This window comes from Mobula birostris, chromosome 32, assembly GCF_030028105.1.
Source record: "Mobula birostris isolate sMobBir1 chromosome 32, sMobBir1.hap1, whole genome shotgun sequence".
NCBI lineage: Eukaryota > Metazoa > Chordata > Chondrichthyes > Myliobatiformes > Myliobatidae > Mobula > Mobula birostris.
Window position 1 is genome coordinate 15,164,759 of NC_092401.1, and position 19,325 is coordinate 15,184,083.

At 42.1% G+C, this 19,325-nt stretch overlaps 1 protein-coding gene across 1 annotated transcript in view; it reads right to left on the minus strand.

Annotated features, from left to right (window-relative positions):
• Nucleotides 1-19,325, minus strand: part of LOC140191067 (C-type lectin domain family 17, member A-like) — a 67,563-nt gene that overhangs the window by 14,097 nt on the left and 34,141 nt on the right. Inside the window, exons 5-7 of the mRNA XM_072248143.1 lie at nucleotides 13,705-13,776; nucleotides 10,887-10,893; nucleotides 2,934-2,958 (exon numbers count right to left, since the gene is read on the minus strand). Coding sequence (XP_072104244.1) covers nucleotides 2,934-2,958; nucleotides 10,887-10,893; nucleotides 13,705-13,776 — 104 coding nt within the window. The remainder of the gene's footprint in view (nucleotides 1-2,933; nucleotides 2,959-10,886; nucleotides 10,894-13,704; nucleotides 13,777-19,325) is intronic.

The window sequence follows — 19,325 nt, forward strand, 5'->3', positions numbered from 1 at the left end:
TCATTTCAGCAATTGTTGGATCCGCACTTCCTTGTCATTTGCCCAGACAAATTGTTAATCCTCTTATTAGACATACTGTGAGAATATGTGCTCAGTTTAGAAAAACATAATGACCTTCATCGTTTCTCTCTCTCTTATCCCTATTTTACACAATCATCTTTTCCCACCTTCTGTGTGGTATTCAATATTTCATGATTGCTACAGAAAGGGTATTAGGTGCTTTGAAGATCTTGTCATAGTTAGTCAATTTGCAATTTTTCAACAATTGTCTGTAAAGTTTAACCTACCTAATACTCATTTTTTTTAGGTATCTTCAAACTAGACATTTCATTAACCCTTTAATATCATACTTTCCTGAGATGCCTGACAGAAACATTGTGGACCTGTTTCTTCGCACTAATCCATTGGGTAAATGTTTCATATCTGTTTTTCGGGATAAGTTAGTGATCTTGAGGCATGCCCGCTTTGATAAAATTTTAAGTGCCTCGGAGCATGATTTAAGTATTTCCTTATCTGATGCGGTTTGGGATTGAACTCTTAAGTCAGTTAACTCGACCTCTTTATATGCTCACAACTGCCTTTTGCAGTTTAAGGTTGTACACAGGGCTCATATGTCTAAAACTAAATTATTGTGGTTTTACCCTGATATTAGTCCCGATTGTGAGAGGTGTAAAGGGGGCGAAGCTTCTCTTATCCATATGTACTGGGCCTGTCCATGTCTGGTGAAATTCTGGAGAGAAGGTTTTTCAACTCTATCCCATATTCTTAAATGCCAATTAGAACCTAACCCACTGATTGCTCTTTTTGGCCCCTTGGGTGAAGTAGACATGCACTTGAGCCCGACTAAACGTCAAACAGTATCTTTTGCCTCTCTCTTGGCTAGACGGTTAGTTCTTCTTAGTTGGAGAGATACTGCCCCACCCACTCATGTTCAATGGCTTACTGATATTATGTCCTGTTTAGATCTTGAAAAGATGCGTTATTCACTTCTTAATTCAGACATAAAGTTTAATAAGGCGTGGGGACCTTCTCCTAAATACTTTCATAACTCCTCTTCAGATTAATATAAACATATAAAAATTACAGCATCTCGGCCCTTCTAGTCTGTGCCGAACCCTTACTCTCACATAATCCTACCGACCTGGACTCAGCCCATAGCCCTCCATTCCTTTCCTGTCCAGATAACTATCCAATTTAACTTTAAATGACAACATCGAACCTGCCTCAACCACTTCTGCATGAAACTTGTTCCACACAGCTTCCACTCTTTGAGTAAAGAAATTCCACCTCATGTTACCCCTAAACTTTTGCCCTTTAAGTCTCAACTCATGTCCTCTTGTTTGAATCTCCCCCACTCTCAATGGAAAATGCCGATCCATGTCAACTCTATCTATCCCCCTCTCAATTTTAATTACCTCTATCAAGTCCCCCCTCAGCCTTCTATGCTCCAAAGAATAAACACCCAACTTGTTCAACCTTTCTCTGTAAGTTAGGAGATGAAACCACGTAAGATTCTAGTAAACCTTCGCTGTACTCTCTTAATTTTGTTGACATATTTCCAATAAATTGGTGACCAGAACCTTTCTAACTCCCCTTCCGTGTGGAACCTTTTCAAAGGCTTTACTGAAGTCCATATAGACAACATCCACCGCTTTACCCTCGTCAACTTTTCTAGTAACGTCTTCAAAAAAATTCAACAGCATTTGTCAATCACGACTTCCCACGCACAAAACCATGTTGACTCATGTTGACTTATCCTAATCGGACCCTGTCTACCCAGATAATTATATATACCATCTCTCAGAATACTTTCCATCAACTTACCCACCACTGACGTCAAAATCACAGCCCAATAATTGCTAGGTTTGCTCTTAGAACCCTTTTTAAACAATGGAACAACATGAGAAATACGACAAACCTCCGGCACCATCCCCGTTTCTAATGACATTTGACATCTTTCTGTCAGAACCCCTGATATTTCCACACTAACTTCCCTCAAGGTCCTAGGGAATAACCTGTCAGGACCCAGAGACTTAACCACTGTAATATTCCTTAAAAGTGCCAGTACTTGCGCTTCTTTAATCATCAGAGTTTCCGTATCTACCCTACTTGTTTTCGTTACCTTACACAATTCTCCTTAGTGAATACAGAAGAGAAGAAATTGTTCAAAATCTCCCCCATCTCTTTTGGCTCCGCACCTAGCCATCCACGCTGATTCTCTAAGGGACCAATTTCATCCCTCACTATCCTTTTGCTATTAATATAACTGTAGAAACCCTATGGATTTATTTTCACCTTACTTGCCAAAGTAATGTCATATCCTTTTTTTAGCTTTTCGAATGTCTTTCTTAAGATTCTTTTTACATTCTTTTTATTCCTCGAGCACCTCATTTACTTCAAGCTGCCTGCATTTATTGTAGATCTCTCTTTTTTTCCGAACCAAGTTTCCAATATCTCTTGAAAACCACGGCTCTCGCGAACTTTTAATCTTTCCTTTTGACCTAGCAAAAACATAAATATATTCTGTATGCTCAAAATTTCACCTTTAAATGACCTCCATTTCTCTATTAAATCCTTCCCATAAAACAAATTGTCCCAGTTAAGTCCTTCTAAATCCTTTCGCATCTCCTCAAAGTTAGCCTTTCTCCAATCAACAACCTCAACCCTGGGTGCAGTCCTATCCTTCTCCATAATTATATTGAAACTAATGGCATTGTTATCAGTAGACCCGAAGTGCTCCCCAACACATATCTCTGTCACCTGAGCTATCTCATTCCTGAACAGGAGATCCAACACTGTCCCTTCTCTACTTGGTACCCATATGTATTACTGCATAAAAAGAAAAAAACAAAAAAACTATCTCTCACACATTTTCCAAACTCCAAACCATCCAGCCCTTCTACAGGATGGGTTTCCCAGTCTACGTGTGGAACATTAAAAACTCCCACAATCAGAATCCTGTGCTTCCTACAAATATCTGCTATCTCCTTACAAATTTGCTTCTCAAATTCTCGCTCCCCATTAGGTGGTCTATAATGCACCCCTATAAGCGTTAATACACCCTTCCCATTCCTCAATTCCACCCAAATAGCCTCCCTAGACGAAACCTGTAATCTATCCTGCCAAAGCACCGCTGTAATATTTTCTCTGACAAGCAATGCAACATCTCCCCCTCTTGCCACTCCGATTTTAGCACACCTGAAGCAACGAAATCTAGGAACATTTATTTGTCAATCCACCCTTCCTGCAACCATGTTTCACTGATAACTACAACATCATATTTCCAGGTGTCAATCCATTCTGTAAGCTCATCCATCTTTCTTACAATGCTCCTAGCATTTAAATAGAAGCATTTTAAAAACTCTCTACCTCTTACTCTCTGATATCCCTAATGTTGCAAACAACTTTGTTATATTTTTCTTCCTTCTCCCCTATATCTTTGGCCTGAGTGCTCCCGTTCTATATCCCCTGCCTATCCTTTCTCACACACTGTTTACAAGTGTTCTCTGTTTGTGAACTAACCTGCTCTCTCTTAGTCTCTTCAATCTGATTCCCACCGCCCAACCATTCTAGTTTAAAGCCTCTACAGTAGCATTCGCAAATCTCCCCGCCAGGATATTGTTCCCCCTATGATTCAAGTGCATCACGTCCTTTCTGTACAGGTCACACCTGCGCCAAAAGAGGTCCTAATGATCCAGAAACTTGAATCCCTGCCCCCTGCTCTAATTCCTCAGCCACGCATTTGTCCTCCACCTCATTCCATTCCTACTCTCACTGTCGCGTGGCACAGGTAGTAATGTCGAGATTACTGCCTTTGCAGTCCTTCTTCAGAACTCCCTTCCTAACTCCCTATATTCTCCTTTCAGGACCTCTTCCCTTTTCGTACCTACGTCATTGGTACCTATATGTACCACGACCTCTGGCTCCTCACCCTCCCACTTCAGGATATCTTAAACGGGATCAGAAACATCCTGGACCCTGGCACTAGGGAGGTAACTGTCCTCTGTTATTCAAATAACAAGCCATGGGTAACAAAACATTAAGGACATCCTGAACGTTAAAAAGAGGGCGTTTTGAGATGGAAATAGGGAGGAGCTGAGGGCAATACAGAGGGACCTGAAAGCCAGGATCAGGGAGGCTAAAGACAGGTACAGGAGGAAGCTTGAGTGGAAACTCCAGCAGAACAACATGAAAGAGGTCTGGAGGGGGATGAGGACCATCACTGGGTTCCGGCAAACTAGCAACAGAGTAGTTGAGGGCAGTGTGGACAGGGCCAACGAACTTAACCTGCTCTTTAACAGATTTGACATTGTGACCCCTGCCCATCCCCCACATGAGCCATCTGTTGTCGGCCCTCAATCAACACATGTTCCACTCTCCCCTCCTACCCCACTTCACAGTCCCGCACCCTGCTCTTATGACTGTACCCCTCCCCCACACAAAACCACCACGGTGAGTTTCACGGTTGAACAGGTGAGAAGACAGCTGAAACGTCTCAACCCAAGCAAGTCTGCAGGACCGGATGGTGTCAGCATCATGGTGCTCAAAGCCTGTGCCCCTCAGCTATGTGGAATACTTCGCCATGTATTCAACCTGAGCCTGAGGCTCCGGAGGTTTCCTGTACTGTGGAAAACGTCTTGCCTCGTCCCTGTGCCAAAGACGCCGTGCCCCAGCAGCCTCAATGACTACAGAGCCGTAGCGTTGACCTCCCACATCATGAAGACCCTGGAGAGACTTGCACTGGAGCCGCTCCGGCCGATGGTCGGGCCACACTTAGATCCCCTCTAGTTCGCCTACCAGCCCCGACTAGGAGTTGAGGATGCCATCATCTACCTGCTGAACCGTGTCTACGCCCACCTGGACAAGCCAGCGAGCACTGTGAGGGTATGTTTTTTGACCTCTCCAGTGCGTTCAACACCATCTGCCCTGCTCTGCTGAGGAAGAAGCTGACAGCGATACAGGTGGATGCTCCCCTGGTGTCATGGATTCTTGATTACCTGACTGGCAGACCACAGTACGACAGTGTTGTGCTTACAACACTGTGTGTCCGACAGAGTGATCAGCAGCACTGGGGCTCCACAGGGGACTGTCTTGTCTCCCTTTCTCTTCACCATTTGCACCTCGGACTTCAACTACTGCACAGAGTCTTGTCATCTTCAGAAGTTTTCTGATGACTCTGCCATAGTTGGATGCATCAGCAAGGGGGATGAGGTTGAGTACAGGGCTACGGTAGGAAACTTTGTCACATGGTGTGAGCAGAATTATCTGCAGCTTAATGTGAAAAAGTCTAAGGAGCTGGTGGTAGACCTGAGGAGAACTAACGTACCCGGTGACCCCTGTTTCCATCCGGGGGGGGGGGGTCAGAGTGGACATGGCGGAGGAGTACATATAACTGGGGATACAAATTGTCAATAAACTGGACTGGTCAAAGAACACTGAGGCTGTCTGCAAGAAGGGTCAGAGCCGTCTCTATTTCCTGAGGGGACTGATGTCCTTTCACATCTGCCGGACGATGCTGAGGATGTTCTACGAGTCTGTGGTGGCCAGTGCGATCATGTTTGCTGTTGTGTGCTGGGGCAATAGGTTGAGGGATGCAGACACCAACAGAATCAACAAACTTATTCGTAAGGCCAGTGATGTTGTGGGGATGGAACTGGACTCTCTCACGGTGGTGTCTAAAAAGAGGATGCTGTCTAAGTTGCATGTTGCATGCCATCTTGGTCAATGTCTCCCATCCACTACATAATGTACTGGGTGGGCACAGGAGTACATTCAGCCAGAGACTCATTCCTCCAAGATGCAGCACAGAGCGTCATAGAAATCATTCCTGCCTGTGGCCATCAAACTTTACAACTCCTCCCTTGGAGTGTCAGACACCCTGTGCCGATAGGCTGGTCCTGGACTTATTTCATAATTTGCTGGCATAATTTACATATTACTGTTTGACTATTTACGGTTCTATTACTGTTTATTATTTATGATGCAACAGTAACGAAAACCAATTTTCCCCTGGGATCAATAAAGTATGACTATGTCTATGACTAAACTACCATCCGGGTCTCCTGACTGCGTCGACAGAATCGCCTACTACTGCCCTCCTCTTCCTTTCCCTACCTTTCTGAGCTACAGGGCCGCATTATGTGCCGGAGGCACGGACACCGTTAATTTTTTTTTTTTTTTTGTACTACAATCCCTCATTTTCACCTTTTTTTCCTGTAAGTTTTGCGGTTTTTTTGTTGTGAATTACATTACAGTTTTGGTAGTCGGCGTTATATTTTCTCTTTTATATATTGCTCTGTGCGGTTGAATGCTCCGATTATTTTTTTTTTCTTTTATACATAGAAGTGGTTGGCCTGGTGTATATGGTGGGAGGGTGGGGCGGACACTAAATTTATACGATTTTATTTTGGGTGCTTTTTTCTTATTGTTATGAATTATATATTGGACACATTTGTTTTGCACTGTATAAATCTCCATTTTGGTGATGGGATGTTTTTGTTGCTGTTTTGTAGAAATGCATTAAAAATTAATAAAAAATAAAAAAAAAAGAAACGCTCTTTCCAGAAGGTTAATCTGGTTTTTCTCCAATTCGAAAACATCCTTGGCTCTAACCCTATAGCTCAGCATGCGCGGTGTCCATTTATACAGAATCAGTGAATGATCGTTTCTGCCGTTTGAGAATAAAGGCGTAGAATCTCTGCCGATGCAGAGAAAATGTTGAGCCAATGTAAACAACTAAAAGGAGAAATAGAAGTCTGAGATGCAGTCATTGAAAACTGTTTATGAGTCTAGAAGATTTATCCTGCTAGAGAAATCGGATGCGCTTCCCATTGTTTCCATTCCTAACTATCTTCCCGCCTTACACATCATGCCAATCATATTTTTTAATTATTTTCCAAAACTACCCATTACAGCAGCAGTATGTGCAACTATTTTAACAGTGAACACAGCCCAGTTATCCCTGACACGATGAACTGAATGCTCTCTTCCTGTACTATAACTACCGTTTAGAGACGCAACTGGGCAATTCTGCAAGCTCTCATTCTCTGCACGCTGCTCTTCCGCCAGTGACACTAAAATTGAAAGAAGGACGTGCCTCAAAAAGGCGGTATCAAATGGTTTGCCTCTGCCATTCCATAAATATTCTAGAACGTTATCAGCTTGGTAAAGTATGTGGAAGGTGGAGATTCTGCTAAAATTGAATAGGACTCCAGTTAAAACATTGCTTAGGCTTGGTATCTACTTCTGCTCACGACGTTTCCGATATAGTCTGTCGAGCAATAATGTCTGCAGCAGAGATTCACAAACGTTTGCAAGGACAGGGAAATTGTAATTCTAGGGATCGGATAAGCTGAAGAAATTTAGAAGCAATTATGAGATGTATGACATTACCAGGCGGCTTAAGAGATTCGGTGTGCTCCACCCAATCTGACTCACCTGTTTCGCACCTCCTGAAAGATCAGAATTTTTTTTTTAATGATTACAATATAACAGGACCGTACGCTGTATGGGAAAATATAAACTTTCAGATTCAATTGCATGTTTTACAATGGCTGGCAGCAAACGTGTTTTCTATTTATCTTAATTATCAGCACATCCTCCATCTGTGAATTTACCTCAGTCTTGCTGTCTCCGGTTTACAGGCTGGCTAACTGGTCTTCCAGTTTAGATGGAGCTGATGAAGCACAGGGATAACATGTTGGCAGCAAACCAAACTACTCAGTAAGTTATGAATCACACAATCCAAAACAATCACTGCAATTAATAGCCTGTAACTTCCCTTTACTATTTGAGCTTTTGAACGATCGGTACGATCTGGTATTTTTGCAGTTGGATTGAAGAACGTGGTGTACACGGGCCGAAACAAAGGCGGCAGAGCACAGACACGTGAGTGGGCAACGAACCTATGTATGGCCATTGCTAGAGCGGACATGGAGGCGATACGAAGCGATAGGACCTGAGAGCGAGAAATCAGCCGATGTTTGACCAATTTAAGCGTCGGGCCAGTTAGAAGAGACAGGTACAGGCCTAGTCGAGATGAAAGGTCCTGGGCTCGAAATCCTACTGAAGCGTCAAATAACGGATCTGAGACCGAGGGATCGAGGAAAGCAACGTTGTTTGGCTGTTATGAGCACCTGGACAGCTTGAAAAGTTTGGTGTGCCTGTTGGTGTCGGGGCAGGAGGAGAGGGAACGGCCGGGGTGCGTTTCGCTGCTCTGCAGAGTGACTCGTTTCTATGCTGAACTGAGGCTATGGCATGGAAGAAACACGTTCTTGGATCGTCTGCAATGATGGCTGACTTCAGGCTGTGCACTCACTTTCGTGCACATCAATTATAGAACACAGAACATAGAGTACTACTGCACAGTACAGGCCCTTCGGCCCACAATGTTGTGCCAACCCTTAAAACCTGCCTGCCATATAACCCCCCCAACTTAAATTCCTCCACATACCTGTCTAGTAGTTTCTTTAATTTCACTAGTGTATCTGCCTGCACCACTGACTCAGGCAGTGCATTCCCCGCACCAACCACTGTCTGAGTGAAAAACCTCCCTCTAATATCCCCCTTGAACTTTCCACCCCATACCTTAAAGCCATGTCCTCTTGTATTGAGCAGTGGTGCCCTGGGAAAGAGGCGCTGGCTGTCCACTATCTATTCCTCTTCATATCTTGTATATATCTGTCATGTCTCCTCTCATCCTCCTTCTCTCCAAAGAGTAAAGTCCTAGCACCCTTAATCTCTGATCATAATGCATACTCTAAACCAGGGAGCATCTTGGTAATTGTCCGTTGTGCCCTTTCCAATGCTTCACCATCCTTCCTATAGTGAGGCGACCAGAACTGGACACAGTACTCCAAGTGTGGCCTAACCAGAGTTTTATAGAGCTGCATCATTACCTCGCGACTCTTAAACTCCGTTCCTCGACTTATGAAAGCTGACAACCCATACGCTTTCTTAACTACCTTATCTACCTGTGAGGCAACTTTCAGGGATCTGTGGACATGTACCCCCAGATGCCTCTGCTCCTGCACCCTACCAGGTATCCTGCCAATTATTTTGCTCTCTGCCTTGGAGTTTGTCCTTCCAAAGTGTACCACCTCACACTTCTCTGGGTTGAACTCCATCTACCACTTCTCAGCCCACTTCTGCATCCTATCAATGTCTCTCTGCAATCTTTGACAATCCTCTACACTATCCACAACACCACCAACCTTTGTGTCATTTGCAAACTTGCCAGCCCACCCATCTACCCCCACATCCAGTTCGCTAATAAAAATCACGAAGAGTAGAGGTCCCAGAACCGATCCTTGTGGGACACCACTAGTCACAACCCTCCAGTCCGAATGTACTCCTTCTACCACCCTTTGCTTTCTGCAGGCAAGCCAATTCTGAATCCACCTGGCCAAACTTCCCTGGATCATATGCCTTCTGACTTTCTGAATAAGCCTACCGTGTGGAACCTTATCAAATGCCTTACCAAAATCTCTGTAGATCACATCCATTGCACTACCCTCACCTATATGCCTGGCCATCTCCTCAAAGAACTCTATCAGGCTTGTTAGACAAGATCTGTCCTTCAATAAGTCATGCTGACTGTCCCTGAACAGACCATGATTCTCTAAATGCCCATGGATCTTATCTCTTAAGAATTTTTTTTCCCCCCCAACAGCTTTCCCACCACAGAGTAAGGCTTACTGGTCTATAATTACCCAGACTATCCCTACTACCTTTTTTGAACAAAGGGACAACATTCACCTCCCCCCAATCCTTCAGTACCATTGCCGTGGACAACGAGGACATAAAGTTCCTAGCTACAGGCTTAGCAATCTCTTCCCTCGTCTCGTGGAGCAGCCTGGGGAATATTCCGTCAGGCCCAGGGGACTTATCCATCCTAATGTATCTTAACAACTCCAGCACCTCCTCTCCCTTAATATCAACATGCTCCAGAACATCAACCTCACTCATATTGTCCTCACGGTCATCAACTTCCACCTCATTTGTGAATACCCAAGAGAAGTATTCATTGAGGTCCTCGCTCATTTCCACAACATCCAGGCACTTCTTCCCAACTTTATTTCAATTCGGTCCAACCTTCACTTTTATGAAGGTTACTTGCTTTGTTTTATTACTTGCACAATTATTTTCTGCACGTACCATAATGAATGTATTTAGGACTTTTCGATCTTTGGAAATATCCACCAGCTCTACATTTCACGGCATTTCATATTTTATGCCCACATTATGATGACCCGTTTACTGGAATTAATAGATAGATTAGCATACGGGCAAATGAATTAAAGACATCTTCCTGTAGCCCTAGCCATGGCAGAATTCAATCCATTGCAGAAGATATTTGAACCTTAACATCACTCCTCCTGTTTCTCTGCAACCTGGAATGAATTTATGTGTGCCCCTCTCTATTTCGCAGTACTGATGACTGGGCTTCATCAACAATTTTTCTAGTTCCGAGAAATAATTGACATCTCTCTATTTCAATGTCTAACAATTTCTGCTTTCATTTATGATCCTCGGCACTCTCACTCTTCAGCTTGAACCCAATGCATTTGCGAAGTGATGTGATGATATAAGAATGAGATAAGTATCTGGAACATAAGCAAATGAGCAGGATTGGTTTGCACACTGCAGTTGGGATATACGTAGGAGTAAGCGAAACAACTTCAGATATCCACGTGCCTCTGCACCAGATCAATAGATATATAGTTTCATGTATTAAAATACGACATATTACCAATTATAATTATTCAACTTACTCCTAATCAGCTGCGAAATCTCATCCAGAATATTGGCGATGGAGCTCAGGGCCTGCTCGGAGTTTGTTATAGCTGAAAGGGAAACACATCAGATCATGACGTTTTAGTTCACACGTAGAATCTTCTTTCTTCAGTCTACAATGACTTAACAAACTATGATAATCTTCGTCAGTGTAACTGAAAATAGTATAAAAGTTGAACCATGTGTTGAGCACATCTCAGTTAGATATTGAATCCGTCAGCTAGTGAGAAGACGGTCAGGCCCATTAACCATTAGGATGTTATATTCTGAATTGAAACATTTTAAGAAAAAGGTCAGGCGGAGGCATTCTTCAAATTCAAGTTCAAATTTATTGCCTTTCAGCCAAGCAGATGTATACAGCTGTATGCAACTTCATTCCCTAATGGCAGGGAGAAAAAAAAAACTTTGCAGAATGTTTGCAAGATGTGCTTATTTTCCCTCTGTACATTGGTTATTCTATATATGGCAAGTCATTCAATCCTGACTTATTTTCGTCAGCGTCCTTTGAACCCTCTCCAGTTTCAGCATATCATTTTGAAGATAAGGGACCTACAGCTAAGCACAATGCTCCAATTCAGGTCCTAGCAGAGTTTTATGAAATCTCACTATTACATCCTTGCTTTTAATTCCTAGTCCTCTCAAAATGGTTACAAACATTGCATTGGTCTTCCACATCACAGACTTAAACTGCAGATCGGCCCCAACTTTGTGGAACACCACTATTTACCAGTAGCTGACCAAAAAAGGTCCGAGTTATTCCTTCTCTTTGCCTCCTTAATAATCAGCCACTGCCGAAACCGTGCTAGAATCTTTCCTGATATAGCATGTCAAAGGCCTTCTGAGAATCATGTACACAACATCAACCAATTCTCCCTTGTTTATCCTGCTCTTTAGTTCAAACAATTCCAACAGGTTTCTCAGACAAAATATTCCCTTGAGGAAGCCATGCTAACTGCAGCCTACTGCATGACGCGCCTTCAAGTACCACGAGATCTCATTGTTAATAATTGAGTCCAGCATCTCCCCAAACACTAAGTTCAGACTAACTTGCCTATAGTGTCCTATCTTCTACCTCTCTCCTTTGTTGAAGACTGGAGTGACATTTACAATCATCCTTTCTTCCAGAAACATTCCAGAATTTTGTAATTTTTGAAAGATCAGTACTAATGCCTCCTAAGCCATCTCATTCAGCACCAGGTGGCTTATCTACCTTCAGGCCTTTCAGGTACTAAAGAACCTTCTATGTATGAATGATAACTTTTCACACTTCTTGACTCCTAACACCTGAAGGATCCTCCATGCTGCTAGTGTTTTGCGCAGTGAAAACTGATGCAAAGAACTTTCAGTTCTTCCGTCATTTCCTTGTCCCCGAGTACAACCTCCAGTATCATTTACCAGTGATCAGATCTCCACGCTCGCTTTCCATTTACACTTTATGTATCTGAAGAAATTTTTGCACCCTCTTTAATATTACTGGCTAGCCTATTTTTGTGTTCCGTCTTTAATTTCTCTCTTAATTATTTCTGTTACCTTTTGATGTTTTTAAAAGCTTCCTAATCTTCCCACTAATTTTCGTTCTATTTTGTGCCCACTCGTTAGCTTTTATATCGGTTTGACTTCTCTTTTAGCCTCGGTTGTGTCATTTTGCCTTTGGAATTCTTCTTCCTCTTTGCAAATATATATGTCATGTGTTTTCCGGTTTGCTGCTAGAAATTCCAACCTTTGCCGCTCCACCGTCATCCCACCATTGTTGCTTTCCAAGCAATTCTGAGCATCTCAGTTCCCAGTCCTCTGTAATTCCCTTCCCTCACTGATACACCCGACTTTAGATTCTCCTTCTCAAATTCAAGTGTGAATTCGATTGTATCATGATTACTTTCCCCGAGTTCTTTCAAGTTACCCTCACTAATCAGTTCAGGTCTTTTCATTACACTCAATCGAGCATAACTGATTCCCCGGTGGTGTTAACCACGGGCCACTTTAAAACCTCCTGCAATCAAGTACGAACCTGATTTTCCCAACTTACCTGCATTTTGAAAGCCCATAGACTTTTGTAACATTGCTCTTTTGGTAAGCATTGTCTATTTCCTGGAGTAATTTGTAGACGACATCTTTACTACTCTTTTGGCGTCTGTATACATTTCCCATCAGGGTCTTTTTACCCGTGCAGTTACTTAGCTCTGCCCACTGTGATTCAACACCGCCCAACCATATATCGCGTCTTTGTAAAATGATTTCATTTTTTTTTAAACCACCAGACCCACGCCTTTCTGCCTGTCCTTGGGATACAATGTGTATCCTCGGATATTAAGCTCTCAGCTATAATCTCCTTTCACCCATGATTCAGTGATACCTAGAACATCATACCTACCAATGTCTAACTGTGTTGCAAGTTCAATTACCTCACTCTATATACCATGCACATTGAAACATAACATTTTCTGTCCTGTATTCACCCTTTTCGATCTTGTCCGCATATAACATTGCAGCTCACCCTGTTTAACGAAATTTCCTGTCTCTGCAACCTAGAATGAAGATGTGTGTGTCCCCCTCTATTTCGCAGTTCTGATAAATGGACTTCATCAACCTTTTTTTCTAGTTCCACCAAAAATCATTGACATGTCTCTATTTCATTTTCTAACAATTTCTGCTTTCATTTATAATTTTCAACTCCATCTCTCTTCAGCTTGAACCCAGTGCATTTGTGGAGTGATGTGATGAAATAACAATGAGATAAGTATCTGGAACATAAGCAAATGAGCAGGGATTGGTTTTCACACTGCAGTTGGGATATACGTAGGAGTAGGCGAAGCAACTTCAGCAATCCACGCCGCTCTGCACCAAATCAACACATATATACTTTCATGTATTAAAATAGGACGTAATGACAATGATAATTATTAAACTTACTGGTACTCAGCTGCGAAATTTCGTCCTGAAGTTTGGCGATGGAGCTCATGGTCTGCTTGGAGTATTTTATAGCTGAAAGGGCAACACATCAGGTCATAGCATTCTGGTTCACAAGTAGATCATCCTTTCTTCAGTCTACAATAACTTAAGAACTATGATAATCTTCGTCAGTGTAATTTAAAATAATATAAAAGATGAACCATGTGTTGAGCACATCTCAGCTAGATATTGAATCCATCAGCGAGTGAGACAGCCGGGCTCATTACCCATTAGGATGTTATGTTCTGTATTGAAAAATTGGAAAATGGTCAGGTGGAGGCATTCTACAAAATCAAGTTCAAATTTATTGCCTTTCAGCCAAGCAGATGTATACAGCTATATGCAACTTCATTCCCCTAACGGCAGGGAGCGAAACCTTTGCAGAGTGCTTGCAAGATTTGCTTAATTTCCCCTCTGTACATTGGGTGTTCTACATATGACAAGTCATTCAATTCTGACTTATTTTCATCAGCGTCCTTTGAACCCTGTCCAATTTCAGTACATCCTTTCGAAGATGAGGGACATACAATTGCGCAGAAAACTCCAATTCAGGTCCTAGCAGAGTTTTATGAAATCTCAACATTATATCCTTGCTTTCATATTCTAGTCATCTTAAAATGAATGTAAATATTGCATTTATTTTCCACATCACAGACTTAAACTGCAAATCGGTCCCAATTCTTTGGAACACCACTAGTCACCGGTAGCTGATCAAAAAAGGTTGGATTTATTTCCTCTCTTTGCCTCCGTAACAATCAGTCACTGCATTAACCGTGCTAGAATCTGTCCTGATATACCATGTCAAAGTCAGGTTCATCCTTCAGAGAATCATGTACACATCAACAAATTTTCCTTTGTTTATCCTGCTCATTATTTCTTCAAACAATTCCAACAGATTTCTCAGACAAATTATTCCCTTGAGGAAGCCATGCTAACTATAGCGTATTGCATGATATGTCTTCGAGTACCACGGAACCCATTGTTAATAATCCACTCCAACATCTTCCCAAATACTAAGTTCAGACTAACTTGCCTATAGTTTCCCGTATTCTGCCTTTCTCCTTTCTTGAAGACTGGAGTGACATTTGCAATTATGCTTTCTTCCAGAAACATTCCAGAATTTCGTAATTTTCGAAAGATCAGAACTAATGCCCTGTTAACCATCTCATTCAGCACCTGGACCAGGTGACTTATCTACCTTCAGGCCTTTCAGGTACCAAAGAAACTTCTCTCTAGCAATGATAACTTTTCACACTTCATGACTCTTAACACCTGAAGCATCCACCATGCTGCTAGTGTCTTCAGCAGAGAAAACTGATGCAAAGGACTTTCAGTTCTTCTGTCATTTCCTTCTCCCCGAGTACAACCTCCGGTATCATTTAGTGGTAATCAGATCTCCACGCTCGCTTCCCAGTTACACTTTATATATCTGAAGAAAATTTTGCACCCTCTTTAAAACCCATCACGAAGCTCGCAAGAAACCTCCCCACCTCCTGCCCCGCAATCAAGCATGAACCTGACTTTCCCAATTTACCATCATCTTCAAATCCCCTAGGCCTTTGTAACATTGTTCTTTTGGCGTGCATCATCAATTTCCCGGAGTAATTTGTAGATAACATCTTTACTTCTGTTTGGGCGTCTGTACACATTTCCCATCAGGGTCTTTTTACCCGTGCAGTTACTTAGCTCTGCCCGCTGTGATTCAACACCGCCCAACCAGATGTCACGTCTTTGCAATAATTTGATTTCATTCTTTTTAACCAGCAGACCCATGCCTTTCTGCCTGTCCTTGGGATACAATGTGTATCCTCGGACATTAAGCTCTCAGCTATAATCTCCTTTCACCCATGATTCATGAATGCCTAGGACATCATACCTGCCAATGTCTAAACGTGCTGCAAGTTCAATTACCTCACTCTATATACTGTGCACAATTAAATATAGCAACTTCTGTCCTGTATTCATCCTTTTCGATCTTGTCCGCCTTTAACATTGCAGCTCATCCTGTTTACTGGAATTTCCTGTTTCTCTGCAACCTAGAATGAATTTGTGTGTGCCCCTCTCTATTTCGCAGTACTGATAAATGGACTTCAACATTTTTTCTGGTTCCACCAAAAATGCTTGACATGTCTCTATTTCAATTTCTAACACTTTCTACTTTCATTTATGATTTTCAGCTCTATCTCTCTTCAGCATGAACCCAGTGCATTGGTGGAGTGACGTGATGAGATAAGAATGAGATAAGTATCTGCAACATAAGCAAATGAGCAGGGATTGGTTTTCACACTGTAGTTGATATATATGTAGGAGTAGGCGAAGCAACTTCAGCAATCCACGCCGATCTGCACCAAATCAAAACATATAGTTTCATGTATTAAAATACGACATAATAACAATGATAATTATTAAACTTTCTCTTACTCAGCTGCGAAATTTCGTCCTGAATTTTGGCGATGGAGCTCAGGGTCTGCTCGGAGCTATAATTTATAGCTGAAAGGGAAACACATCAGATCATGGCGTTTTAGTTCACACGTAGATCATCCTGTCTTCAGTCTACAATGACTTAAAGAACTATGATCATCTTTGTCAGTGTAATTTAAAATAATATTAAAGTTGTACATGTGCTGAGCACATTTGAGTCAGATATTGAAAAGTCAGCGAGTGAGACAGTCAGGTCCATTACGATATTATATTCTGAATTGAAAAATTGAGAAATGCCAGGCGGAGGCATTCTTCCAGTTCAAGTCAAATTTATTGCCTTTTAGCCAAGCAGATGTATACAACTATATGACACTTCGTTCCGTTAGCGCCAGGGGGAAAATATTTGCAGAATGTTTGCAAGATTTACTTATTTTCCCGTTGTACATTGGGTGTTCTACATATAACAAATCATTCAAACCTGACATATTTTCGTCAACGTTCTTTGAACCGTCTCCAATTTCAGCACATCCATTCGAAGATAAAGGACCTACAAATGCTTACAAACTGGACTTCAGGTCCCAGCGGTGTTTTATAAAATCTCAACACTACATCTATGTTTTATATTGTAATCCTCTTGAAATGAATGCTAACATTGCATTTGCCTTCCTAACCACAGACTTAAACTGCAAATTAACTTTCAGGGAGCCCTGTACAACCGACTGTCAAGTCCCGTAACCCCTCCATTTTTTTTTGCATATTCTTTCCATTTAGAAAACAGTCAAAACGTTAATTTCTTCGACTAAAGAGCATGACTATAATGTTCTCGGGACTGTATTCCATCTGCATTTCATTGTCCATTCTCCTAATCTGTTTATCTCCTTTTGTAGCCTTTCAACTTCCTCAAAACTAACCGCCCCTCCACTTCTATTAATTTCATATAACCATATAAACATAACAATTACAACAAGGAAACAGGACATCTCGGCAGTTCTAGTCCGTGCCGTACGCTTACGCTCACCTAGTCCCATCGACTTGGATTCAGTCCATTACCCTCCATTCCTTTCCTGTCCATATATCTATCCAATTTTTTAAATGACAAAACCAAACCTGCTTCTACCACTTCTACTGGAAGCTCGTTCCACAATGCTACCGCTCTGAGTAAAGAAGTTCCCTCGTGTTACCCTAAACGTTTGCCCATTAACTCTCAACTCATGACCTCTTGTTTGAATCTACCCTACTCGCAATGGAAAAAGCCTATACACGTCACCTCTATCTATCCCCCTCTTAATTTTAAATACCTCTATCGAGTCCTCCCTCAGCCTTCTACGCTCCCAAGAATAAAGACACAACTTGTTCAACCTTTCTCTGTAATTTAGGAGATGAAACCCAGGTAAGATTCCAGTAAAACTTCCCTGTACTCTCTCAATTTTGTTGATATATTTCCTATAATTCAGTGAACAAAACTGTACACCATACTACAAATTTGGTCTCACTAATGCCTTGTACAATTTCAGCATTACATCCCAACTCCTATACTCAATGCTCTGATTTATAAAGGCAAGGATACCAAAAGCTTTCTTCACCACCCTATCCACATGAGATTCCACCTTCAGGGAACTATGCACCATTATTCATAGATCCCTCTGTTCCACCGCATTCTTCAATGCCTTACCATTTACCTTGTGTGTCATATTTTGATTAGTCCTACCAAAATGTAGCACCTCACACTTATCAGCATTAAATTCCATCTTATCTCTTTCAGCCCACTTTTCTAACTGGCCTAAATCTCTCTGCAAGCTTTGAAAACCTACTTCATTCTCAGAACTCCACCTATCTTAGTATCATATGCATACTTAGTCATCAACTTTACCACCCCTTCATCCAGATCATTAACGTATATGACAAATAACATTGGACCCAGTGCAGATAGCTGAGGCACACCACTAGTCACCAGCCTCCAATCTGACAAACAGTTATCCACCACTACTCTCTGGCATCTCCCATCCAGCCACTGCTGAATCAATTTTACTACTTCAATATTAACACCTAACGACTGAACCTTCCTAACCAACCTTCCGTGTGGGACCTTGTCAGTGGCCTTACTGAAGTCCATATAGACAACATCCACTGCTTTACCCTCGTCAATTATCCCATTAACGTCTTCCAAAAATTTAAATAAGATTTCTCAAACATGACATTCGAAGTGCAAATCCATGTTGACTGTTCCTAATAAACCCTATCTATCCAGATAATTATATATACCATCTCTAAGAATACTTTCCATTAATTTAGCCAACACTAACGTCAAACTTACAGGCCGGTAATTGCTAGGTTTACTCTTGGAACCCTAGCAGAGTACTGACATGGATTGAAAATTGGCTTGCTGACAGGAAACAAAGAGTGTCGATTAATGGGTCCCTTTTGGAATGGCAGGCGGTAACCAGTGGGGTGCTACAGTGTTTAGTGCTGGGACCGCAGCTGTTTACAATATACATTAATGATTTAGATGAAGGGATTAAAAGTAACATTAGCAAATTTGCAGATTACACAAAGCTGGGTGGCAGTGTGAAATGTGAGGCTGATGTTATGAGAATGCAGGGGACTTGGACAGGTTGGGTGAGTGGCAGATGCATGGCAGATTCAGTTTAATGTGGATAAATGTGAGGGTATCCACTTTGGTGGTAAGAACAGGAACACAGATGATTATCTAAATGGAGTCAAGTTAGGAAAAGGGGAAAGACAACGAGATCCAGGTGATCTTGTATATCAGTCACTGAAAGCAAGCACGCAGGTAGAGCAGGCAGTGCAGAAAGCTAATGATGAAAGCTTCATAACAAGAGGAATTGAGTATAGGAGCAAAGATGTCCTTTGCAGCTGTACAGGGCCATGGTGAGACCATACCTGGAGTATTTTGTGCAGATTTGTTCTGCAAATTTGAGGAAAGACATTCTTGCCATTGAGGGAGTGCAGCGTAGGTTCACAAGGTTAATTCCCGGGATGGCGGGACTATCATATGTTGAACGATTGGAGCGACTGGGATTTAATACACTGGAATTTAGGAGGATGCGAGTGGATCTGATTGAAACATAAGATTATTAAGGGACTGGACAGGCTGGAGGCAGGACGCATGTTCCCGCTGATGGGTGAATCCAGAACCAGGG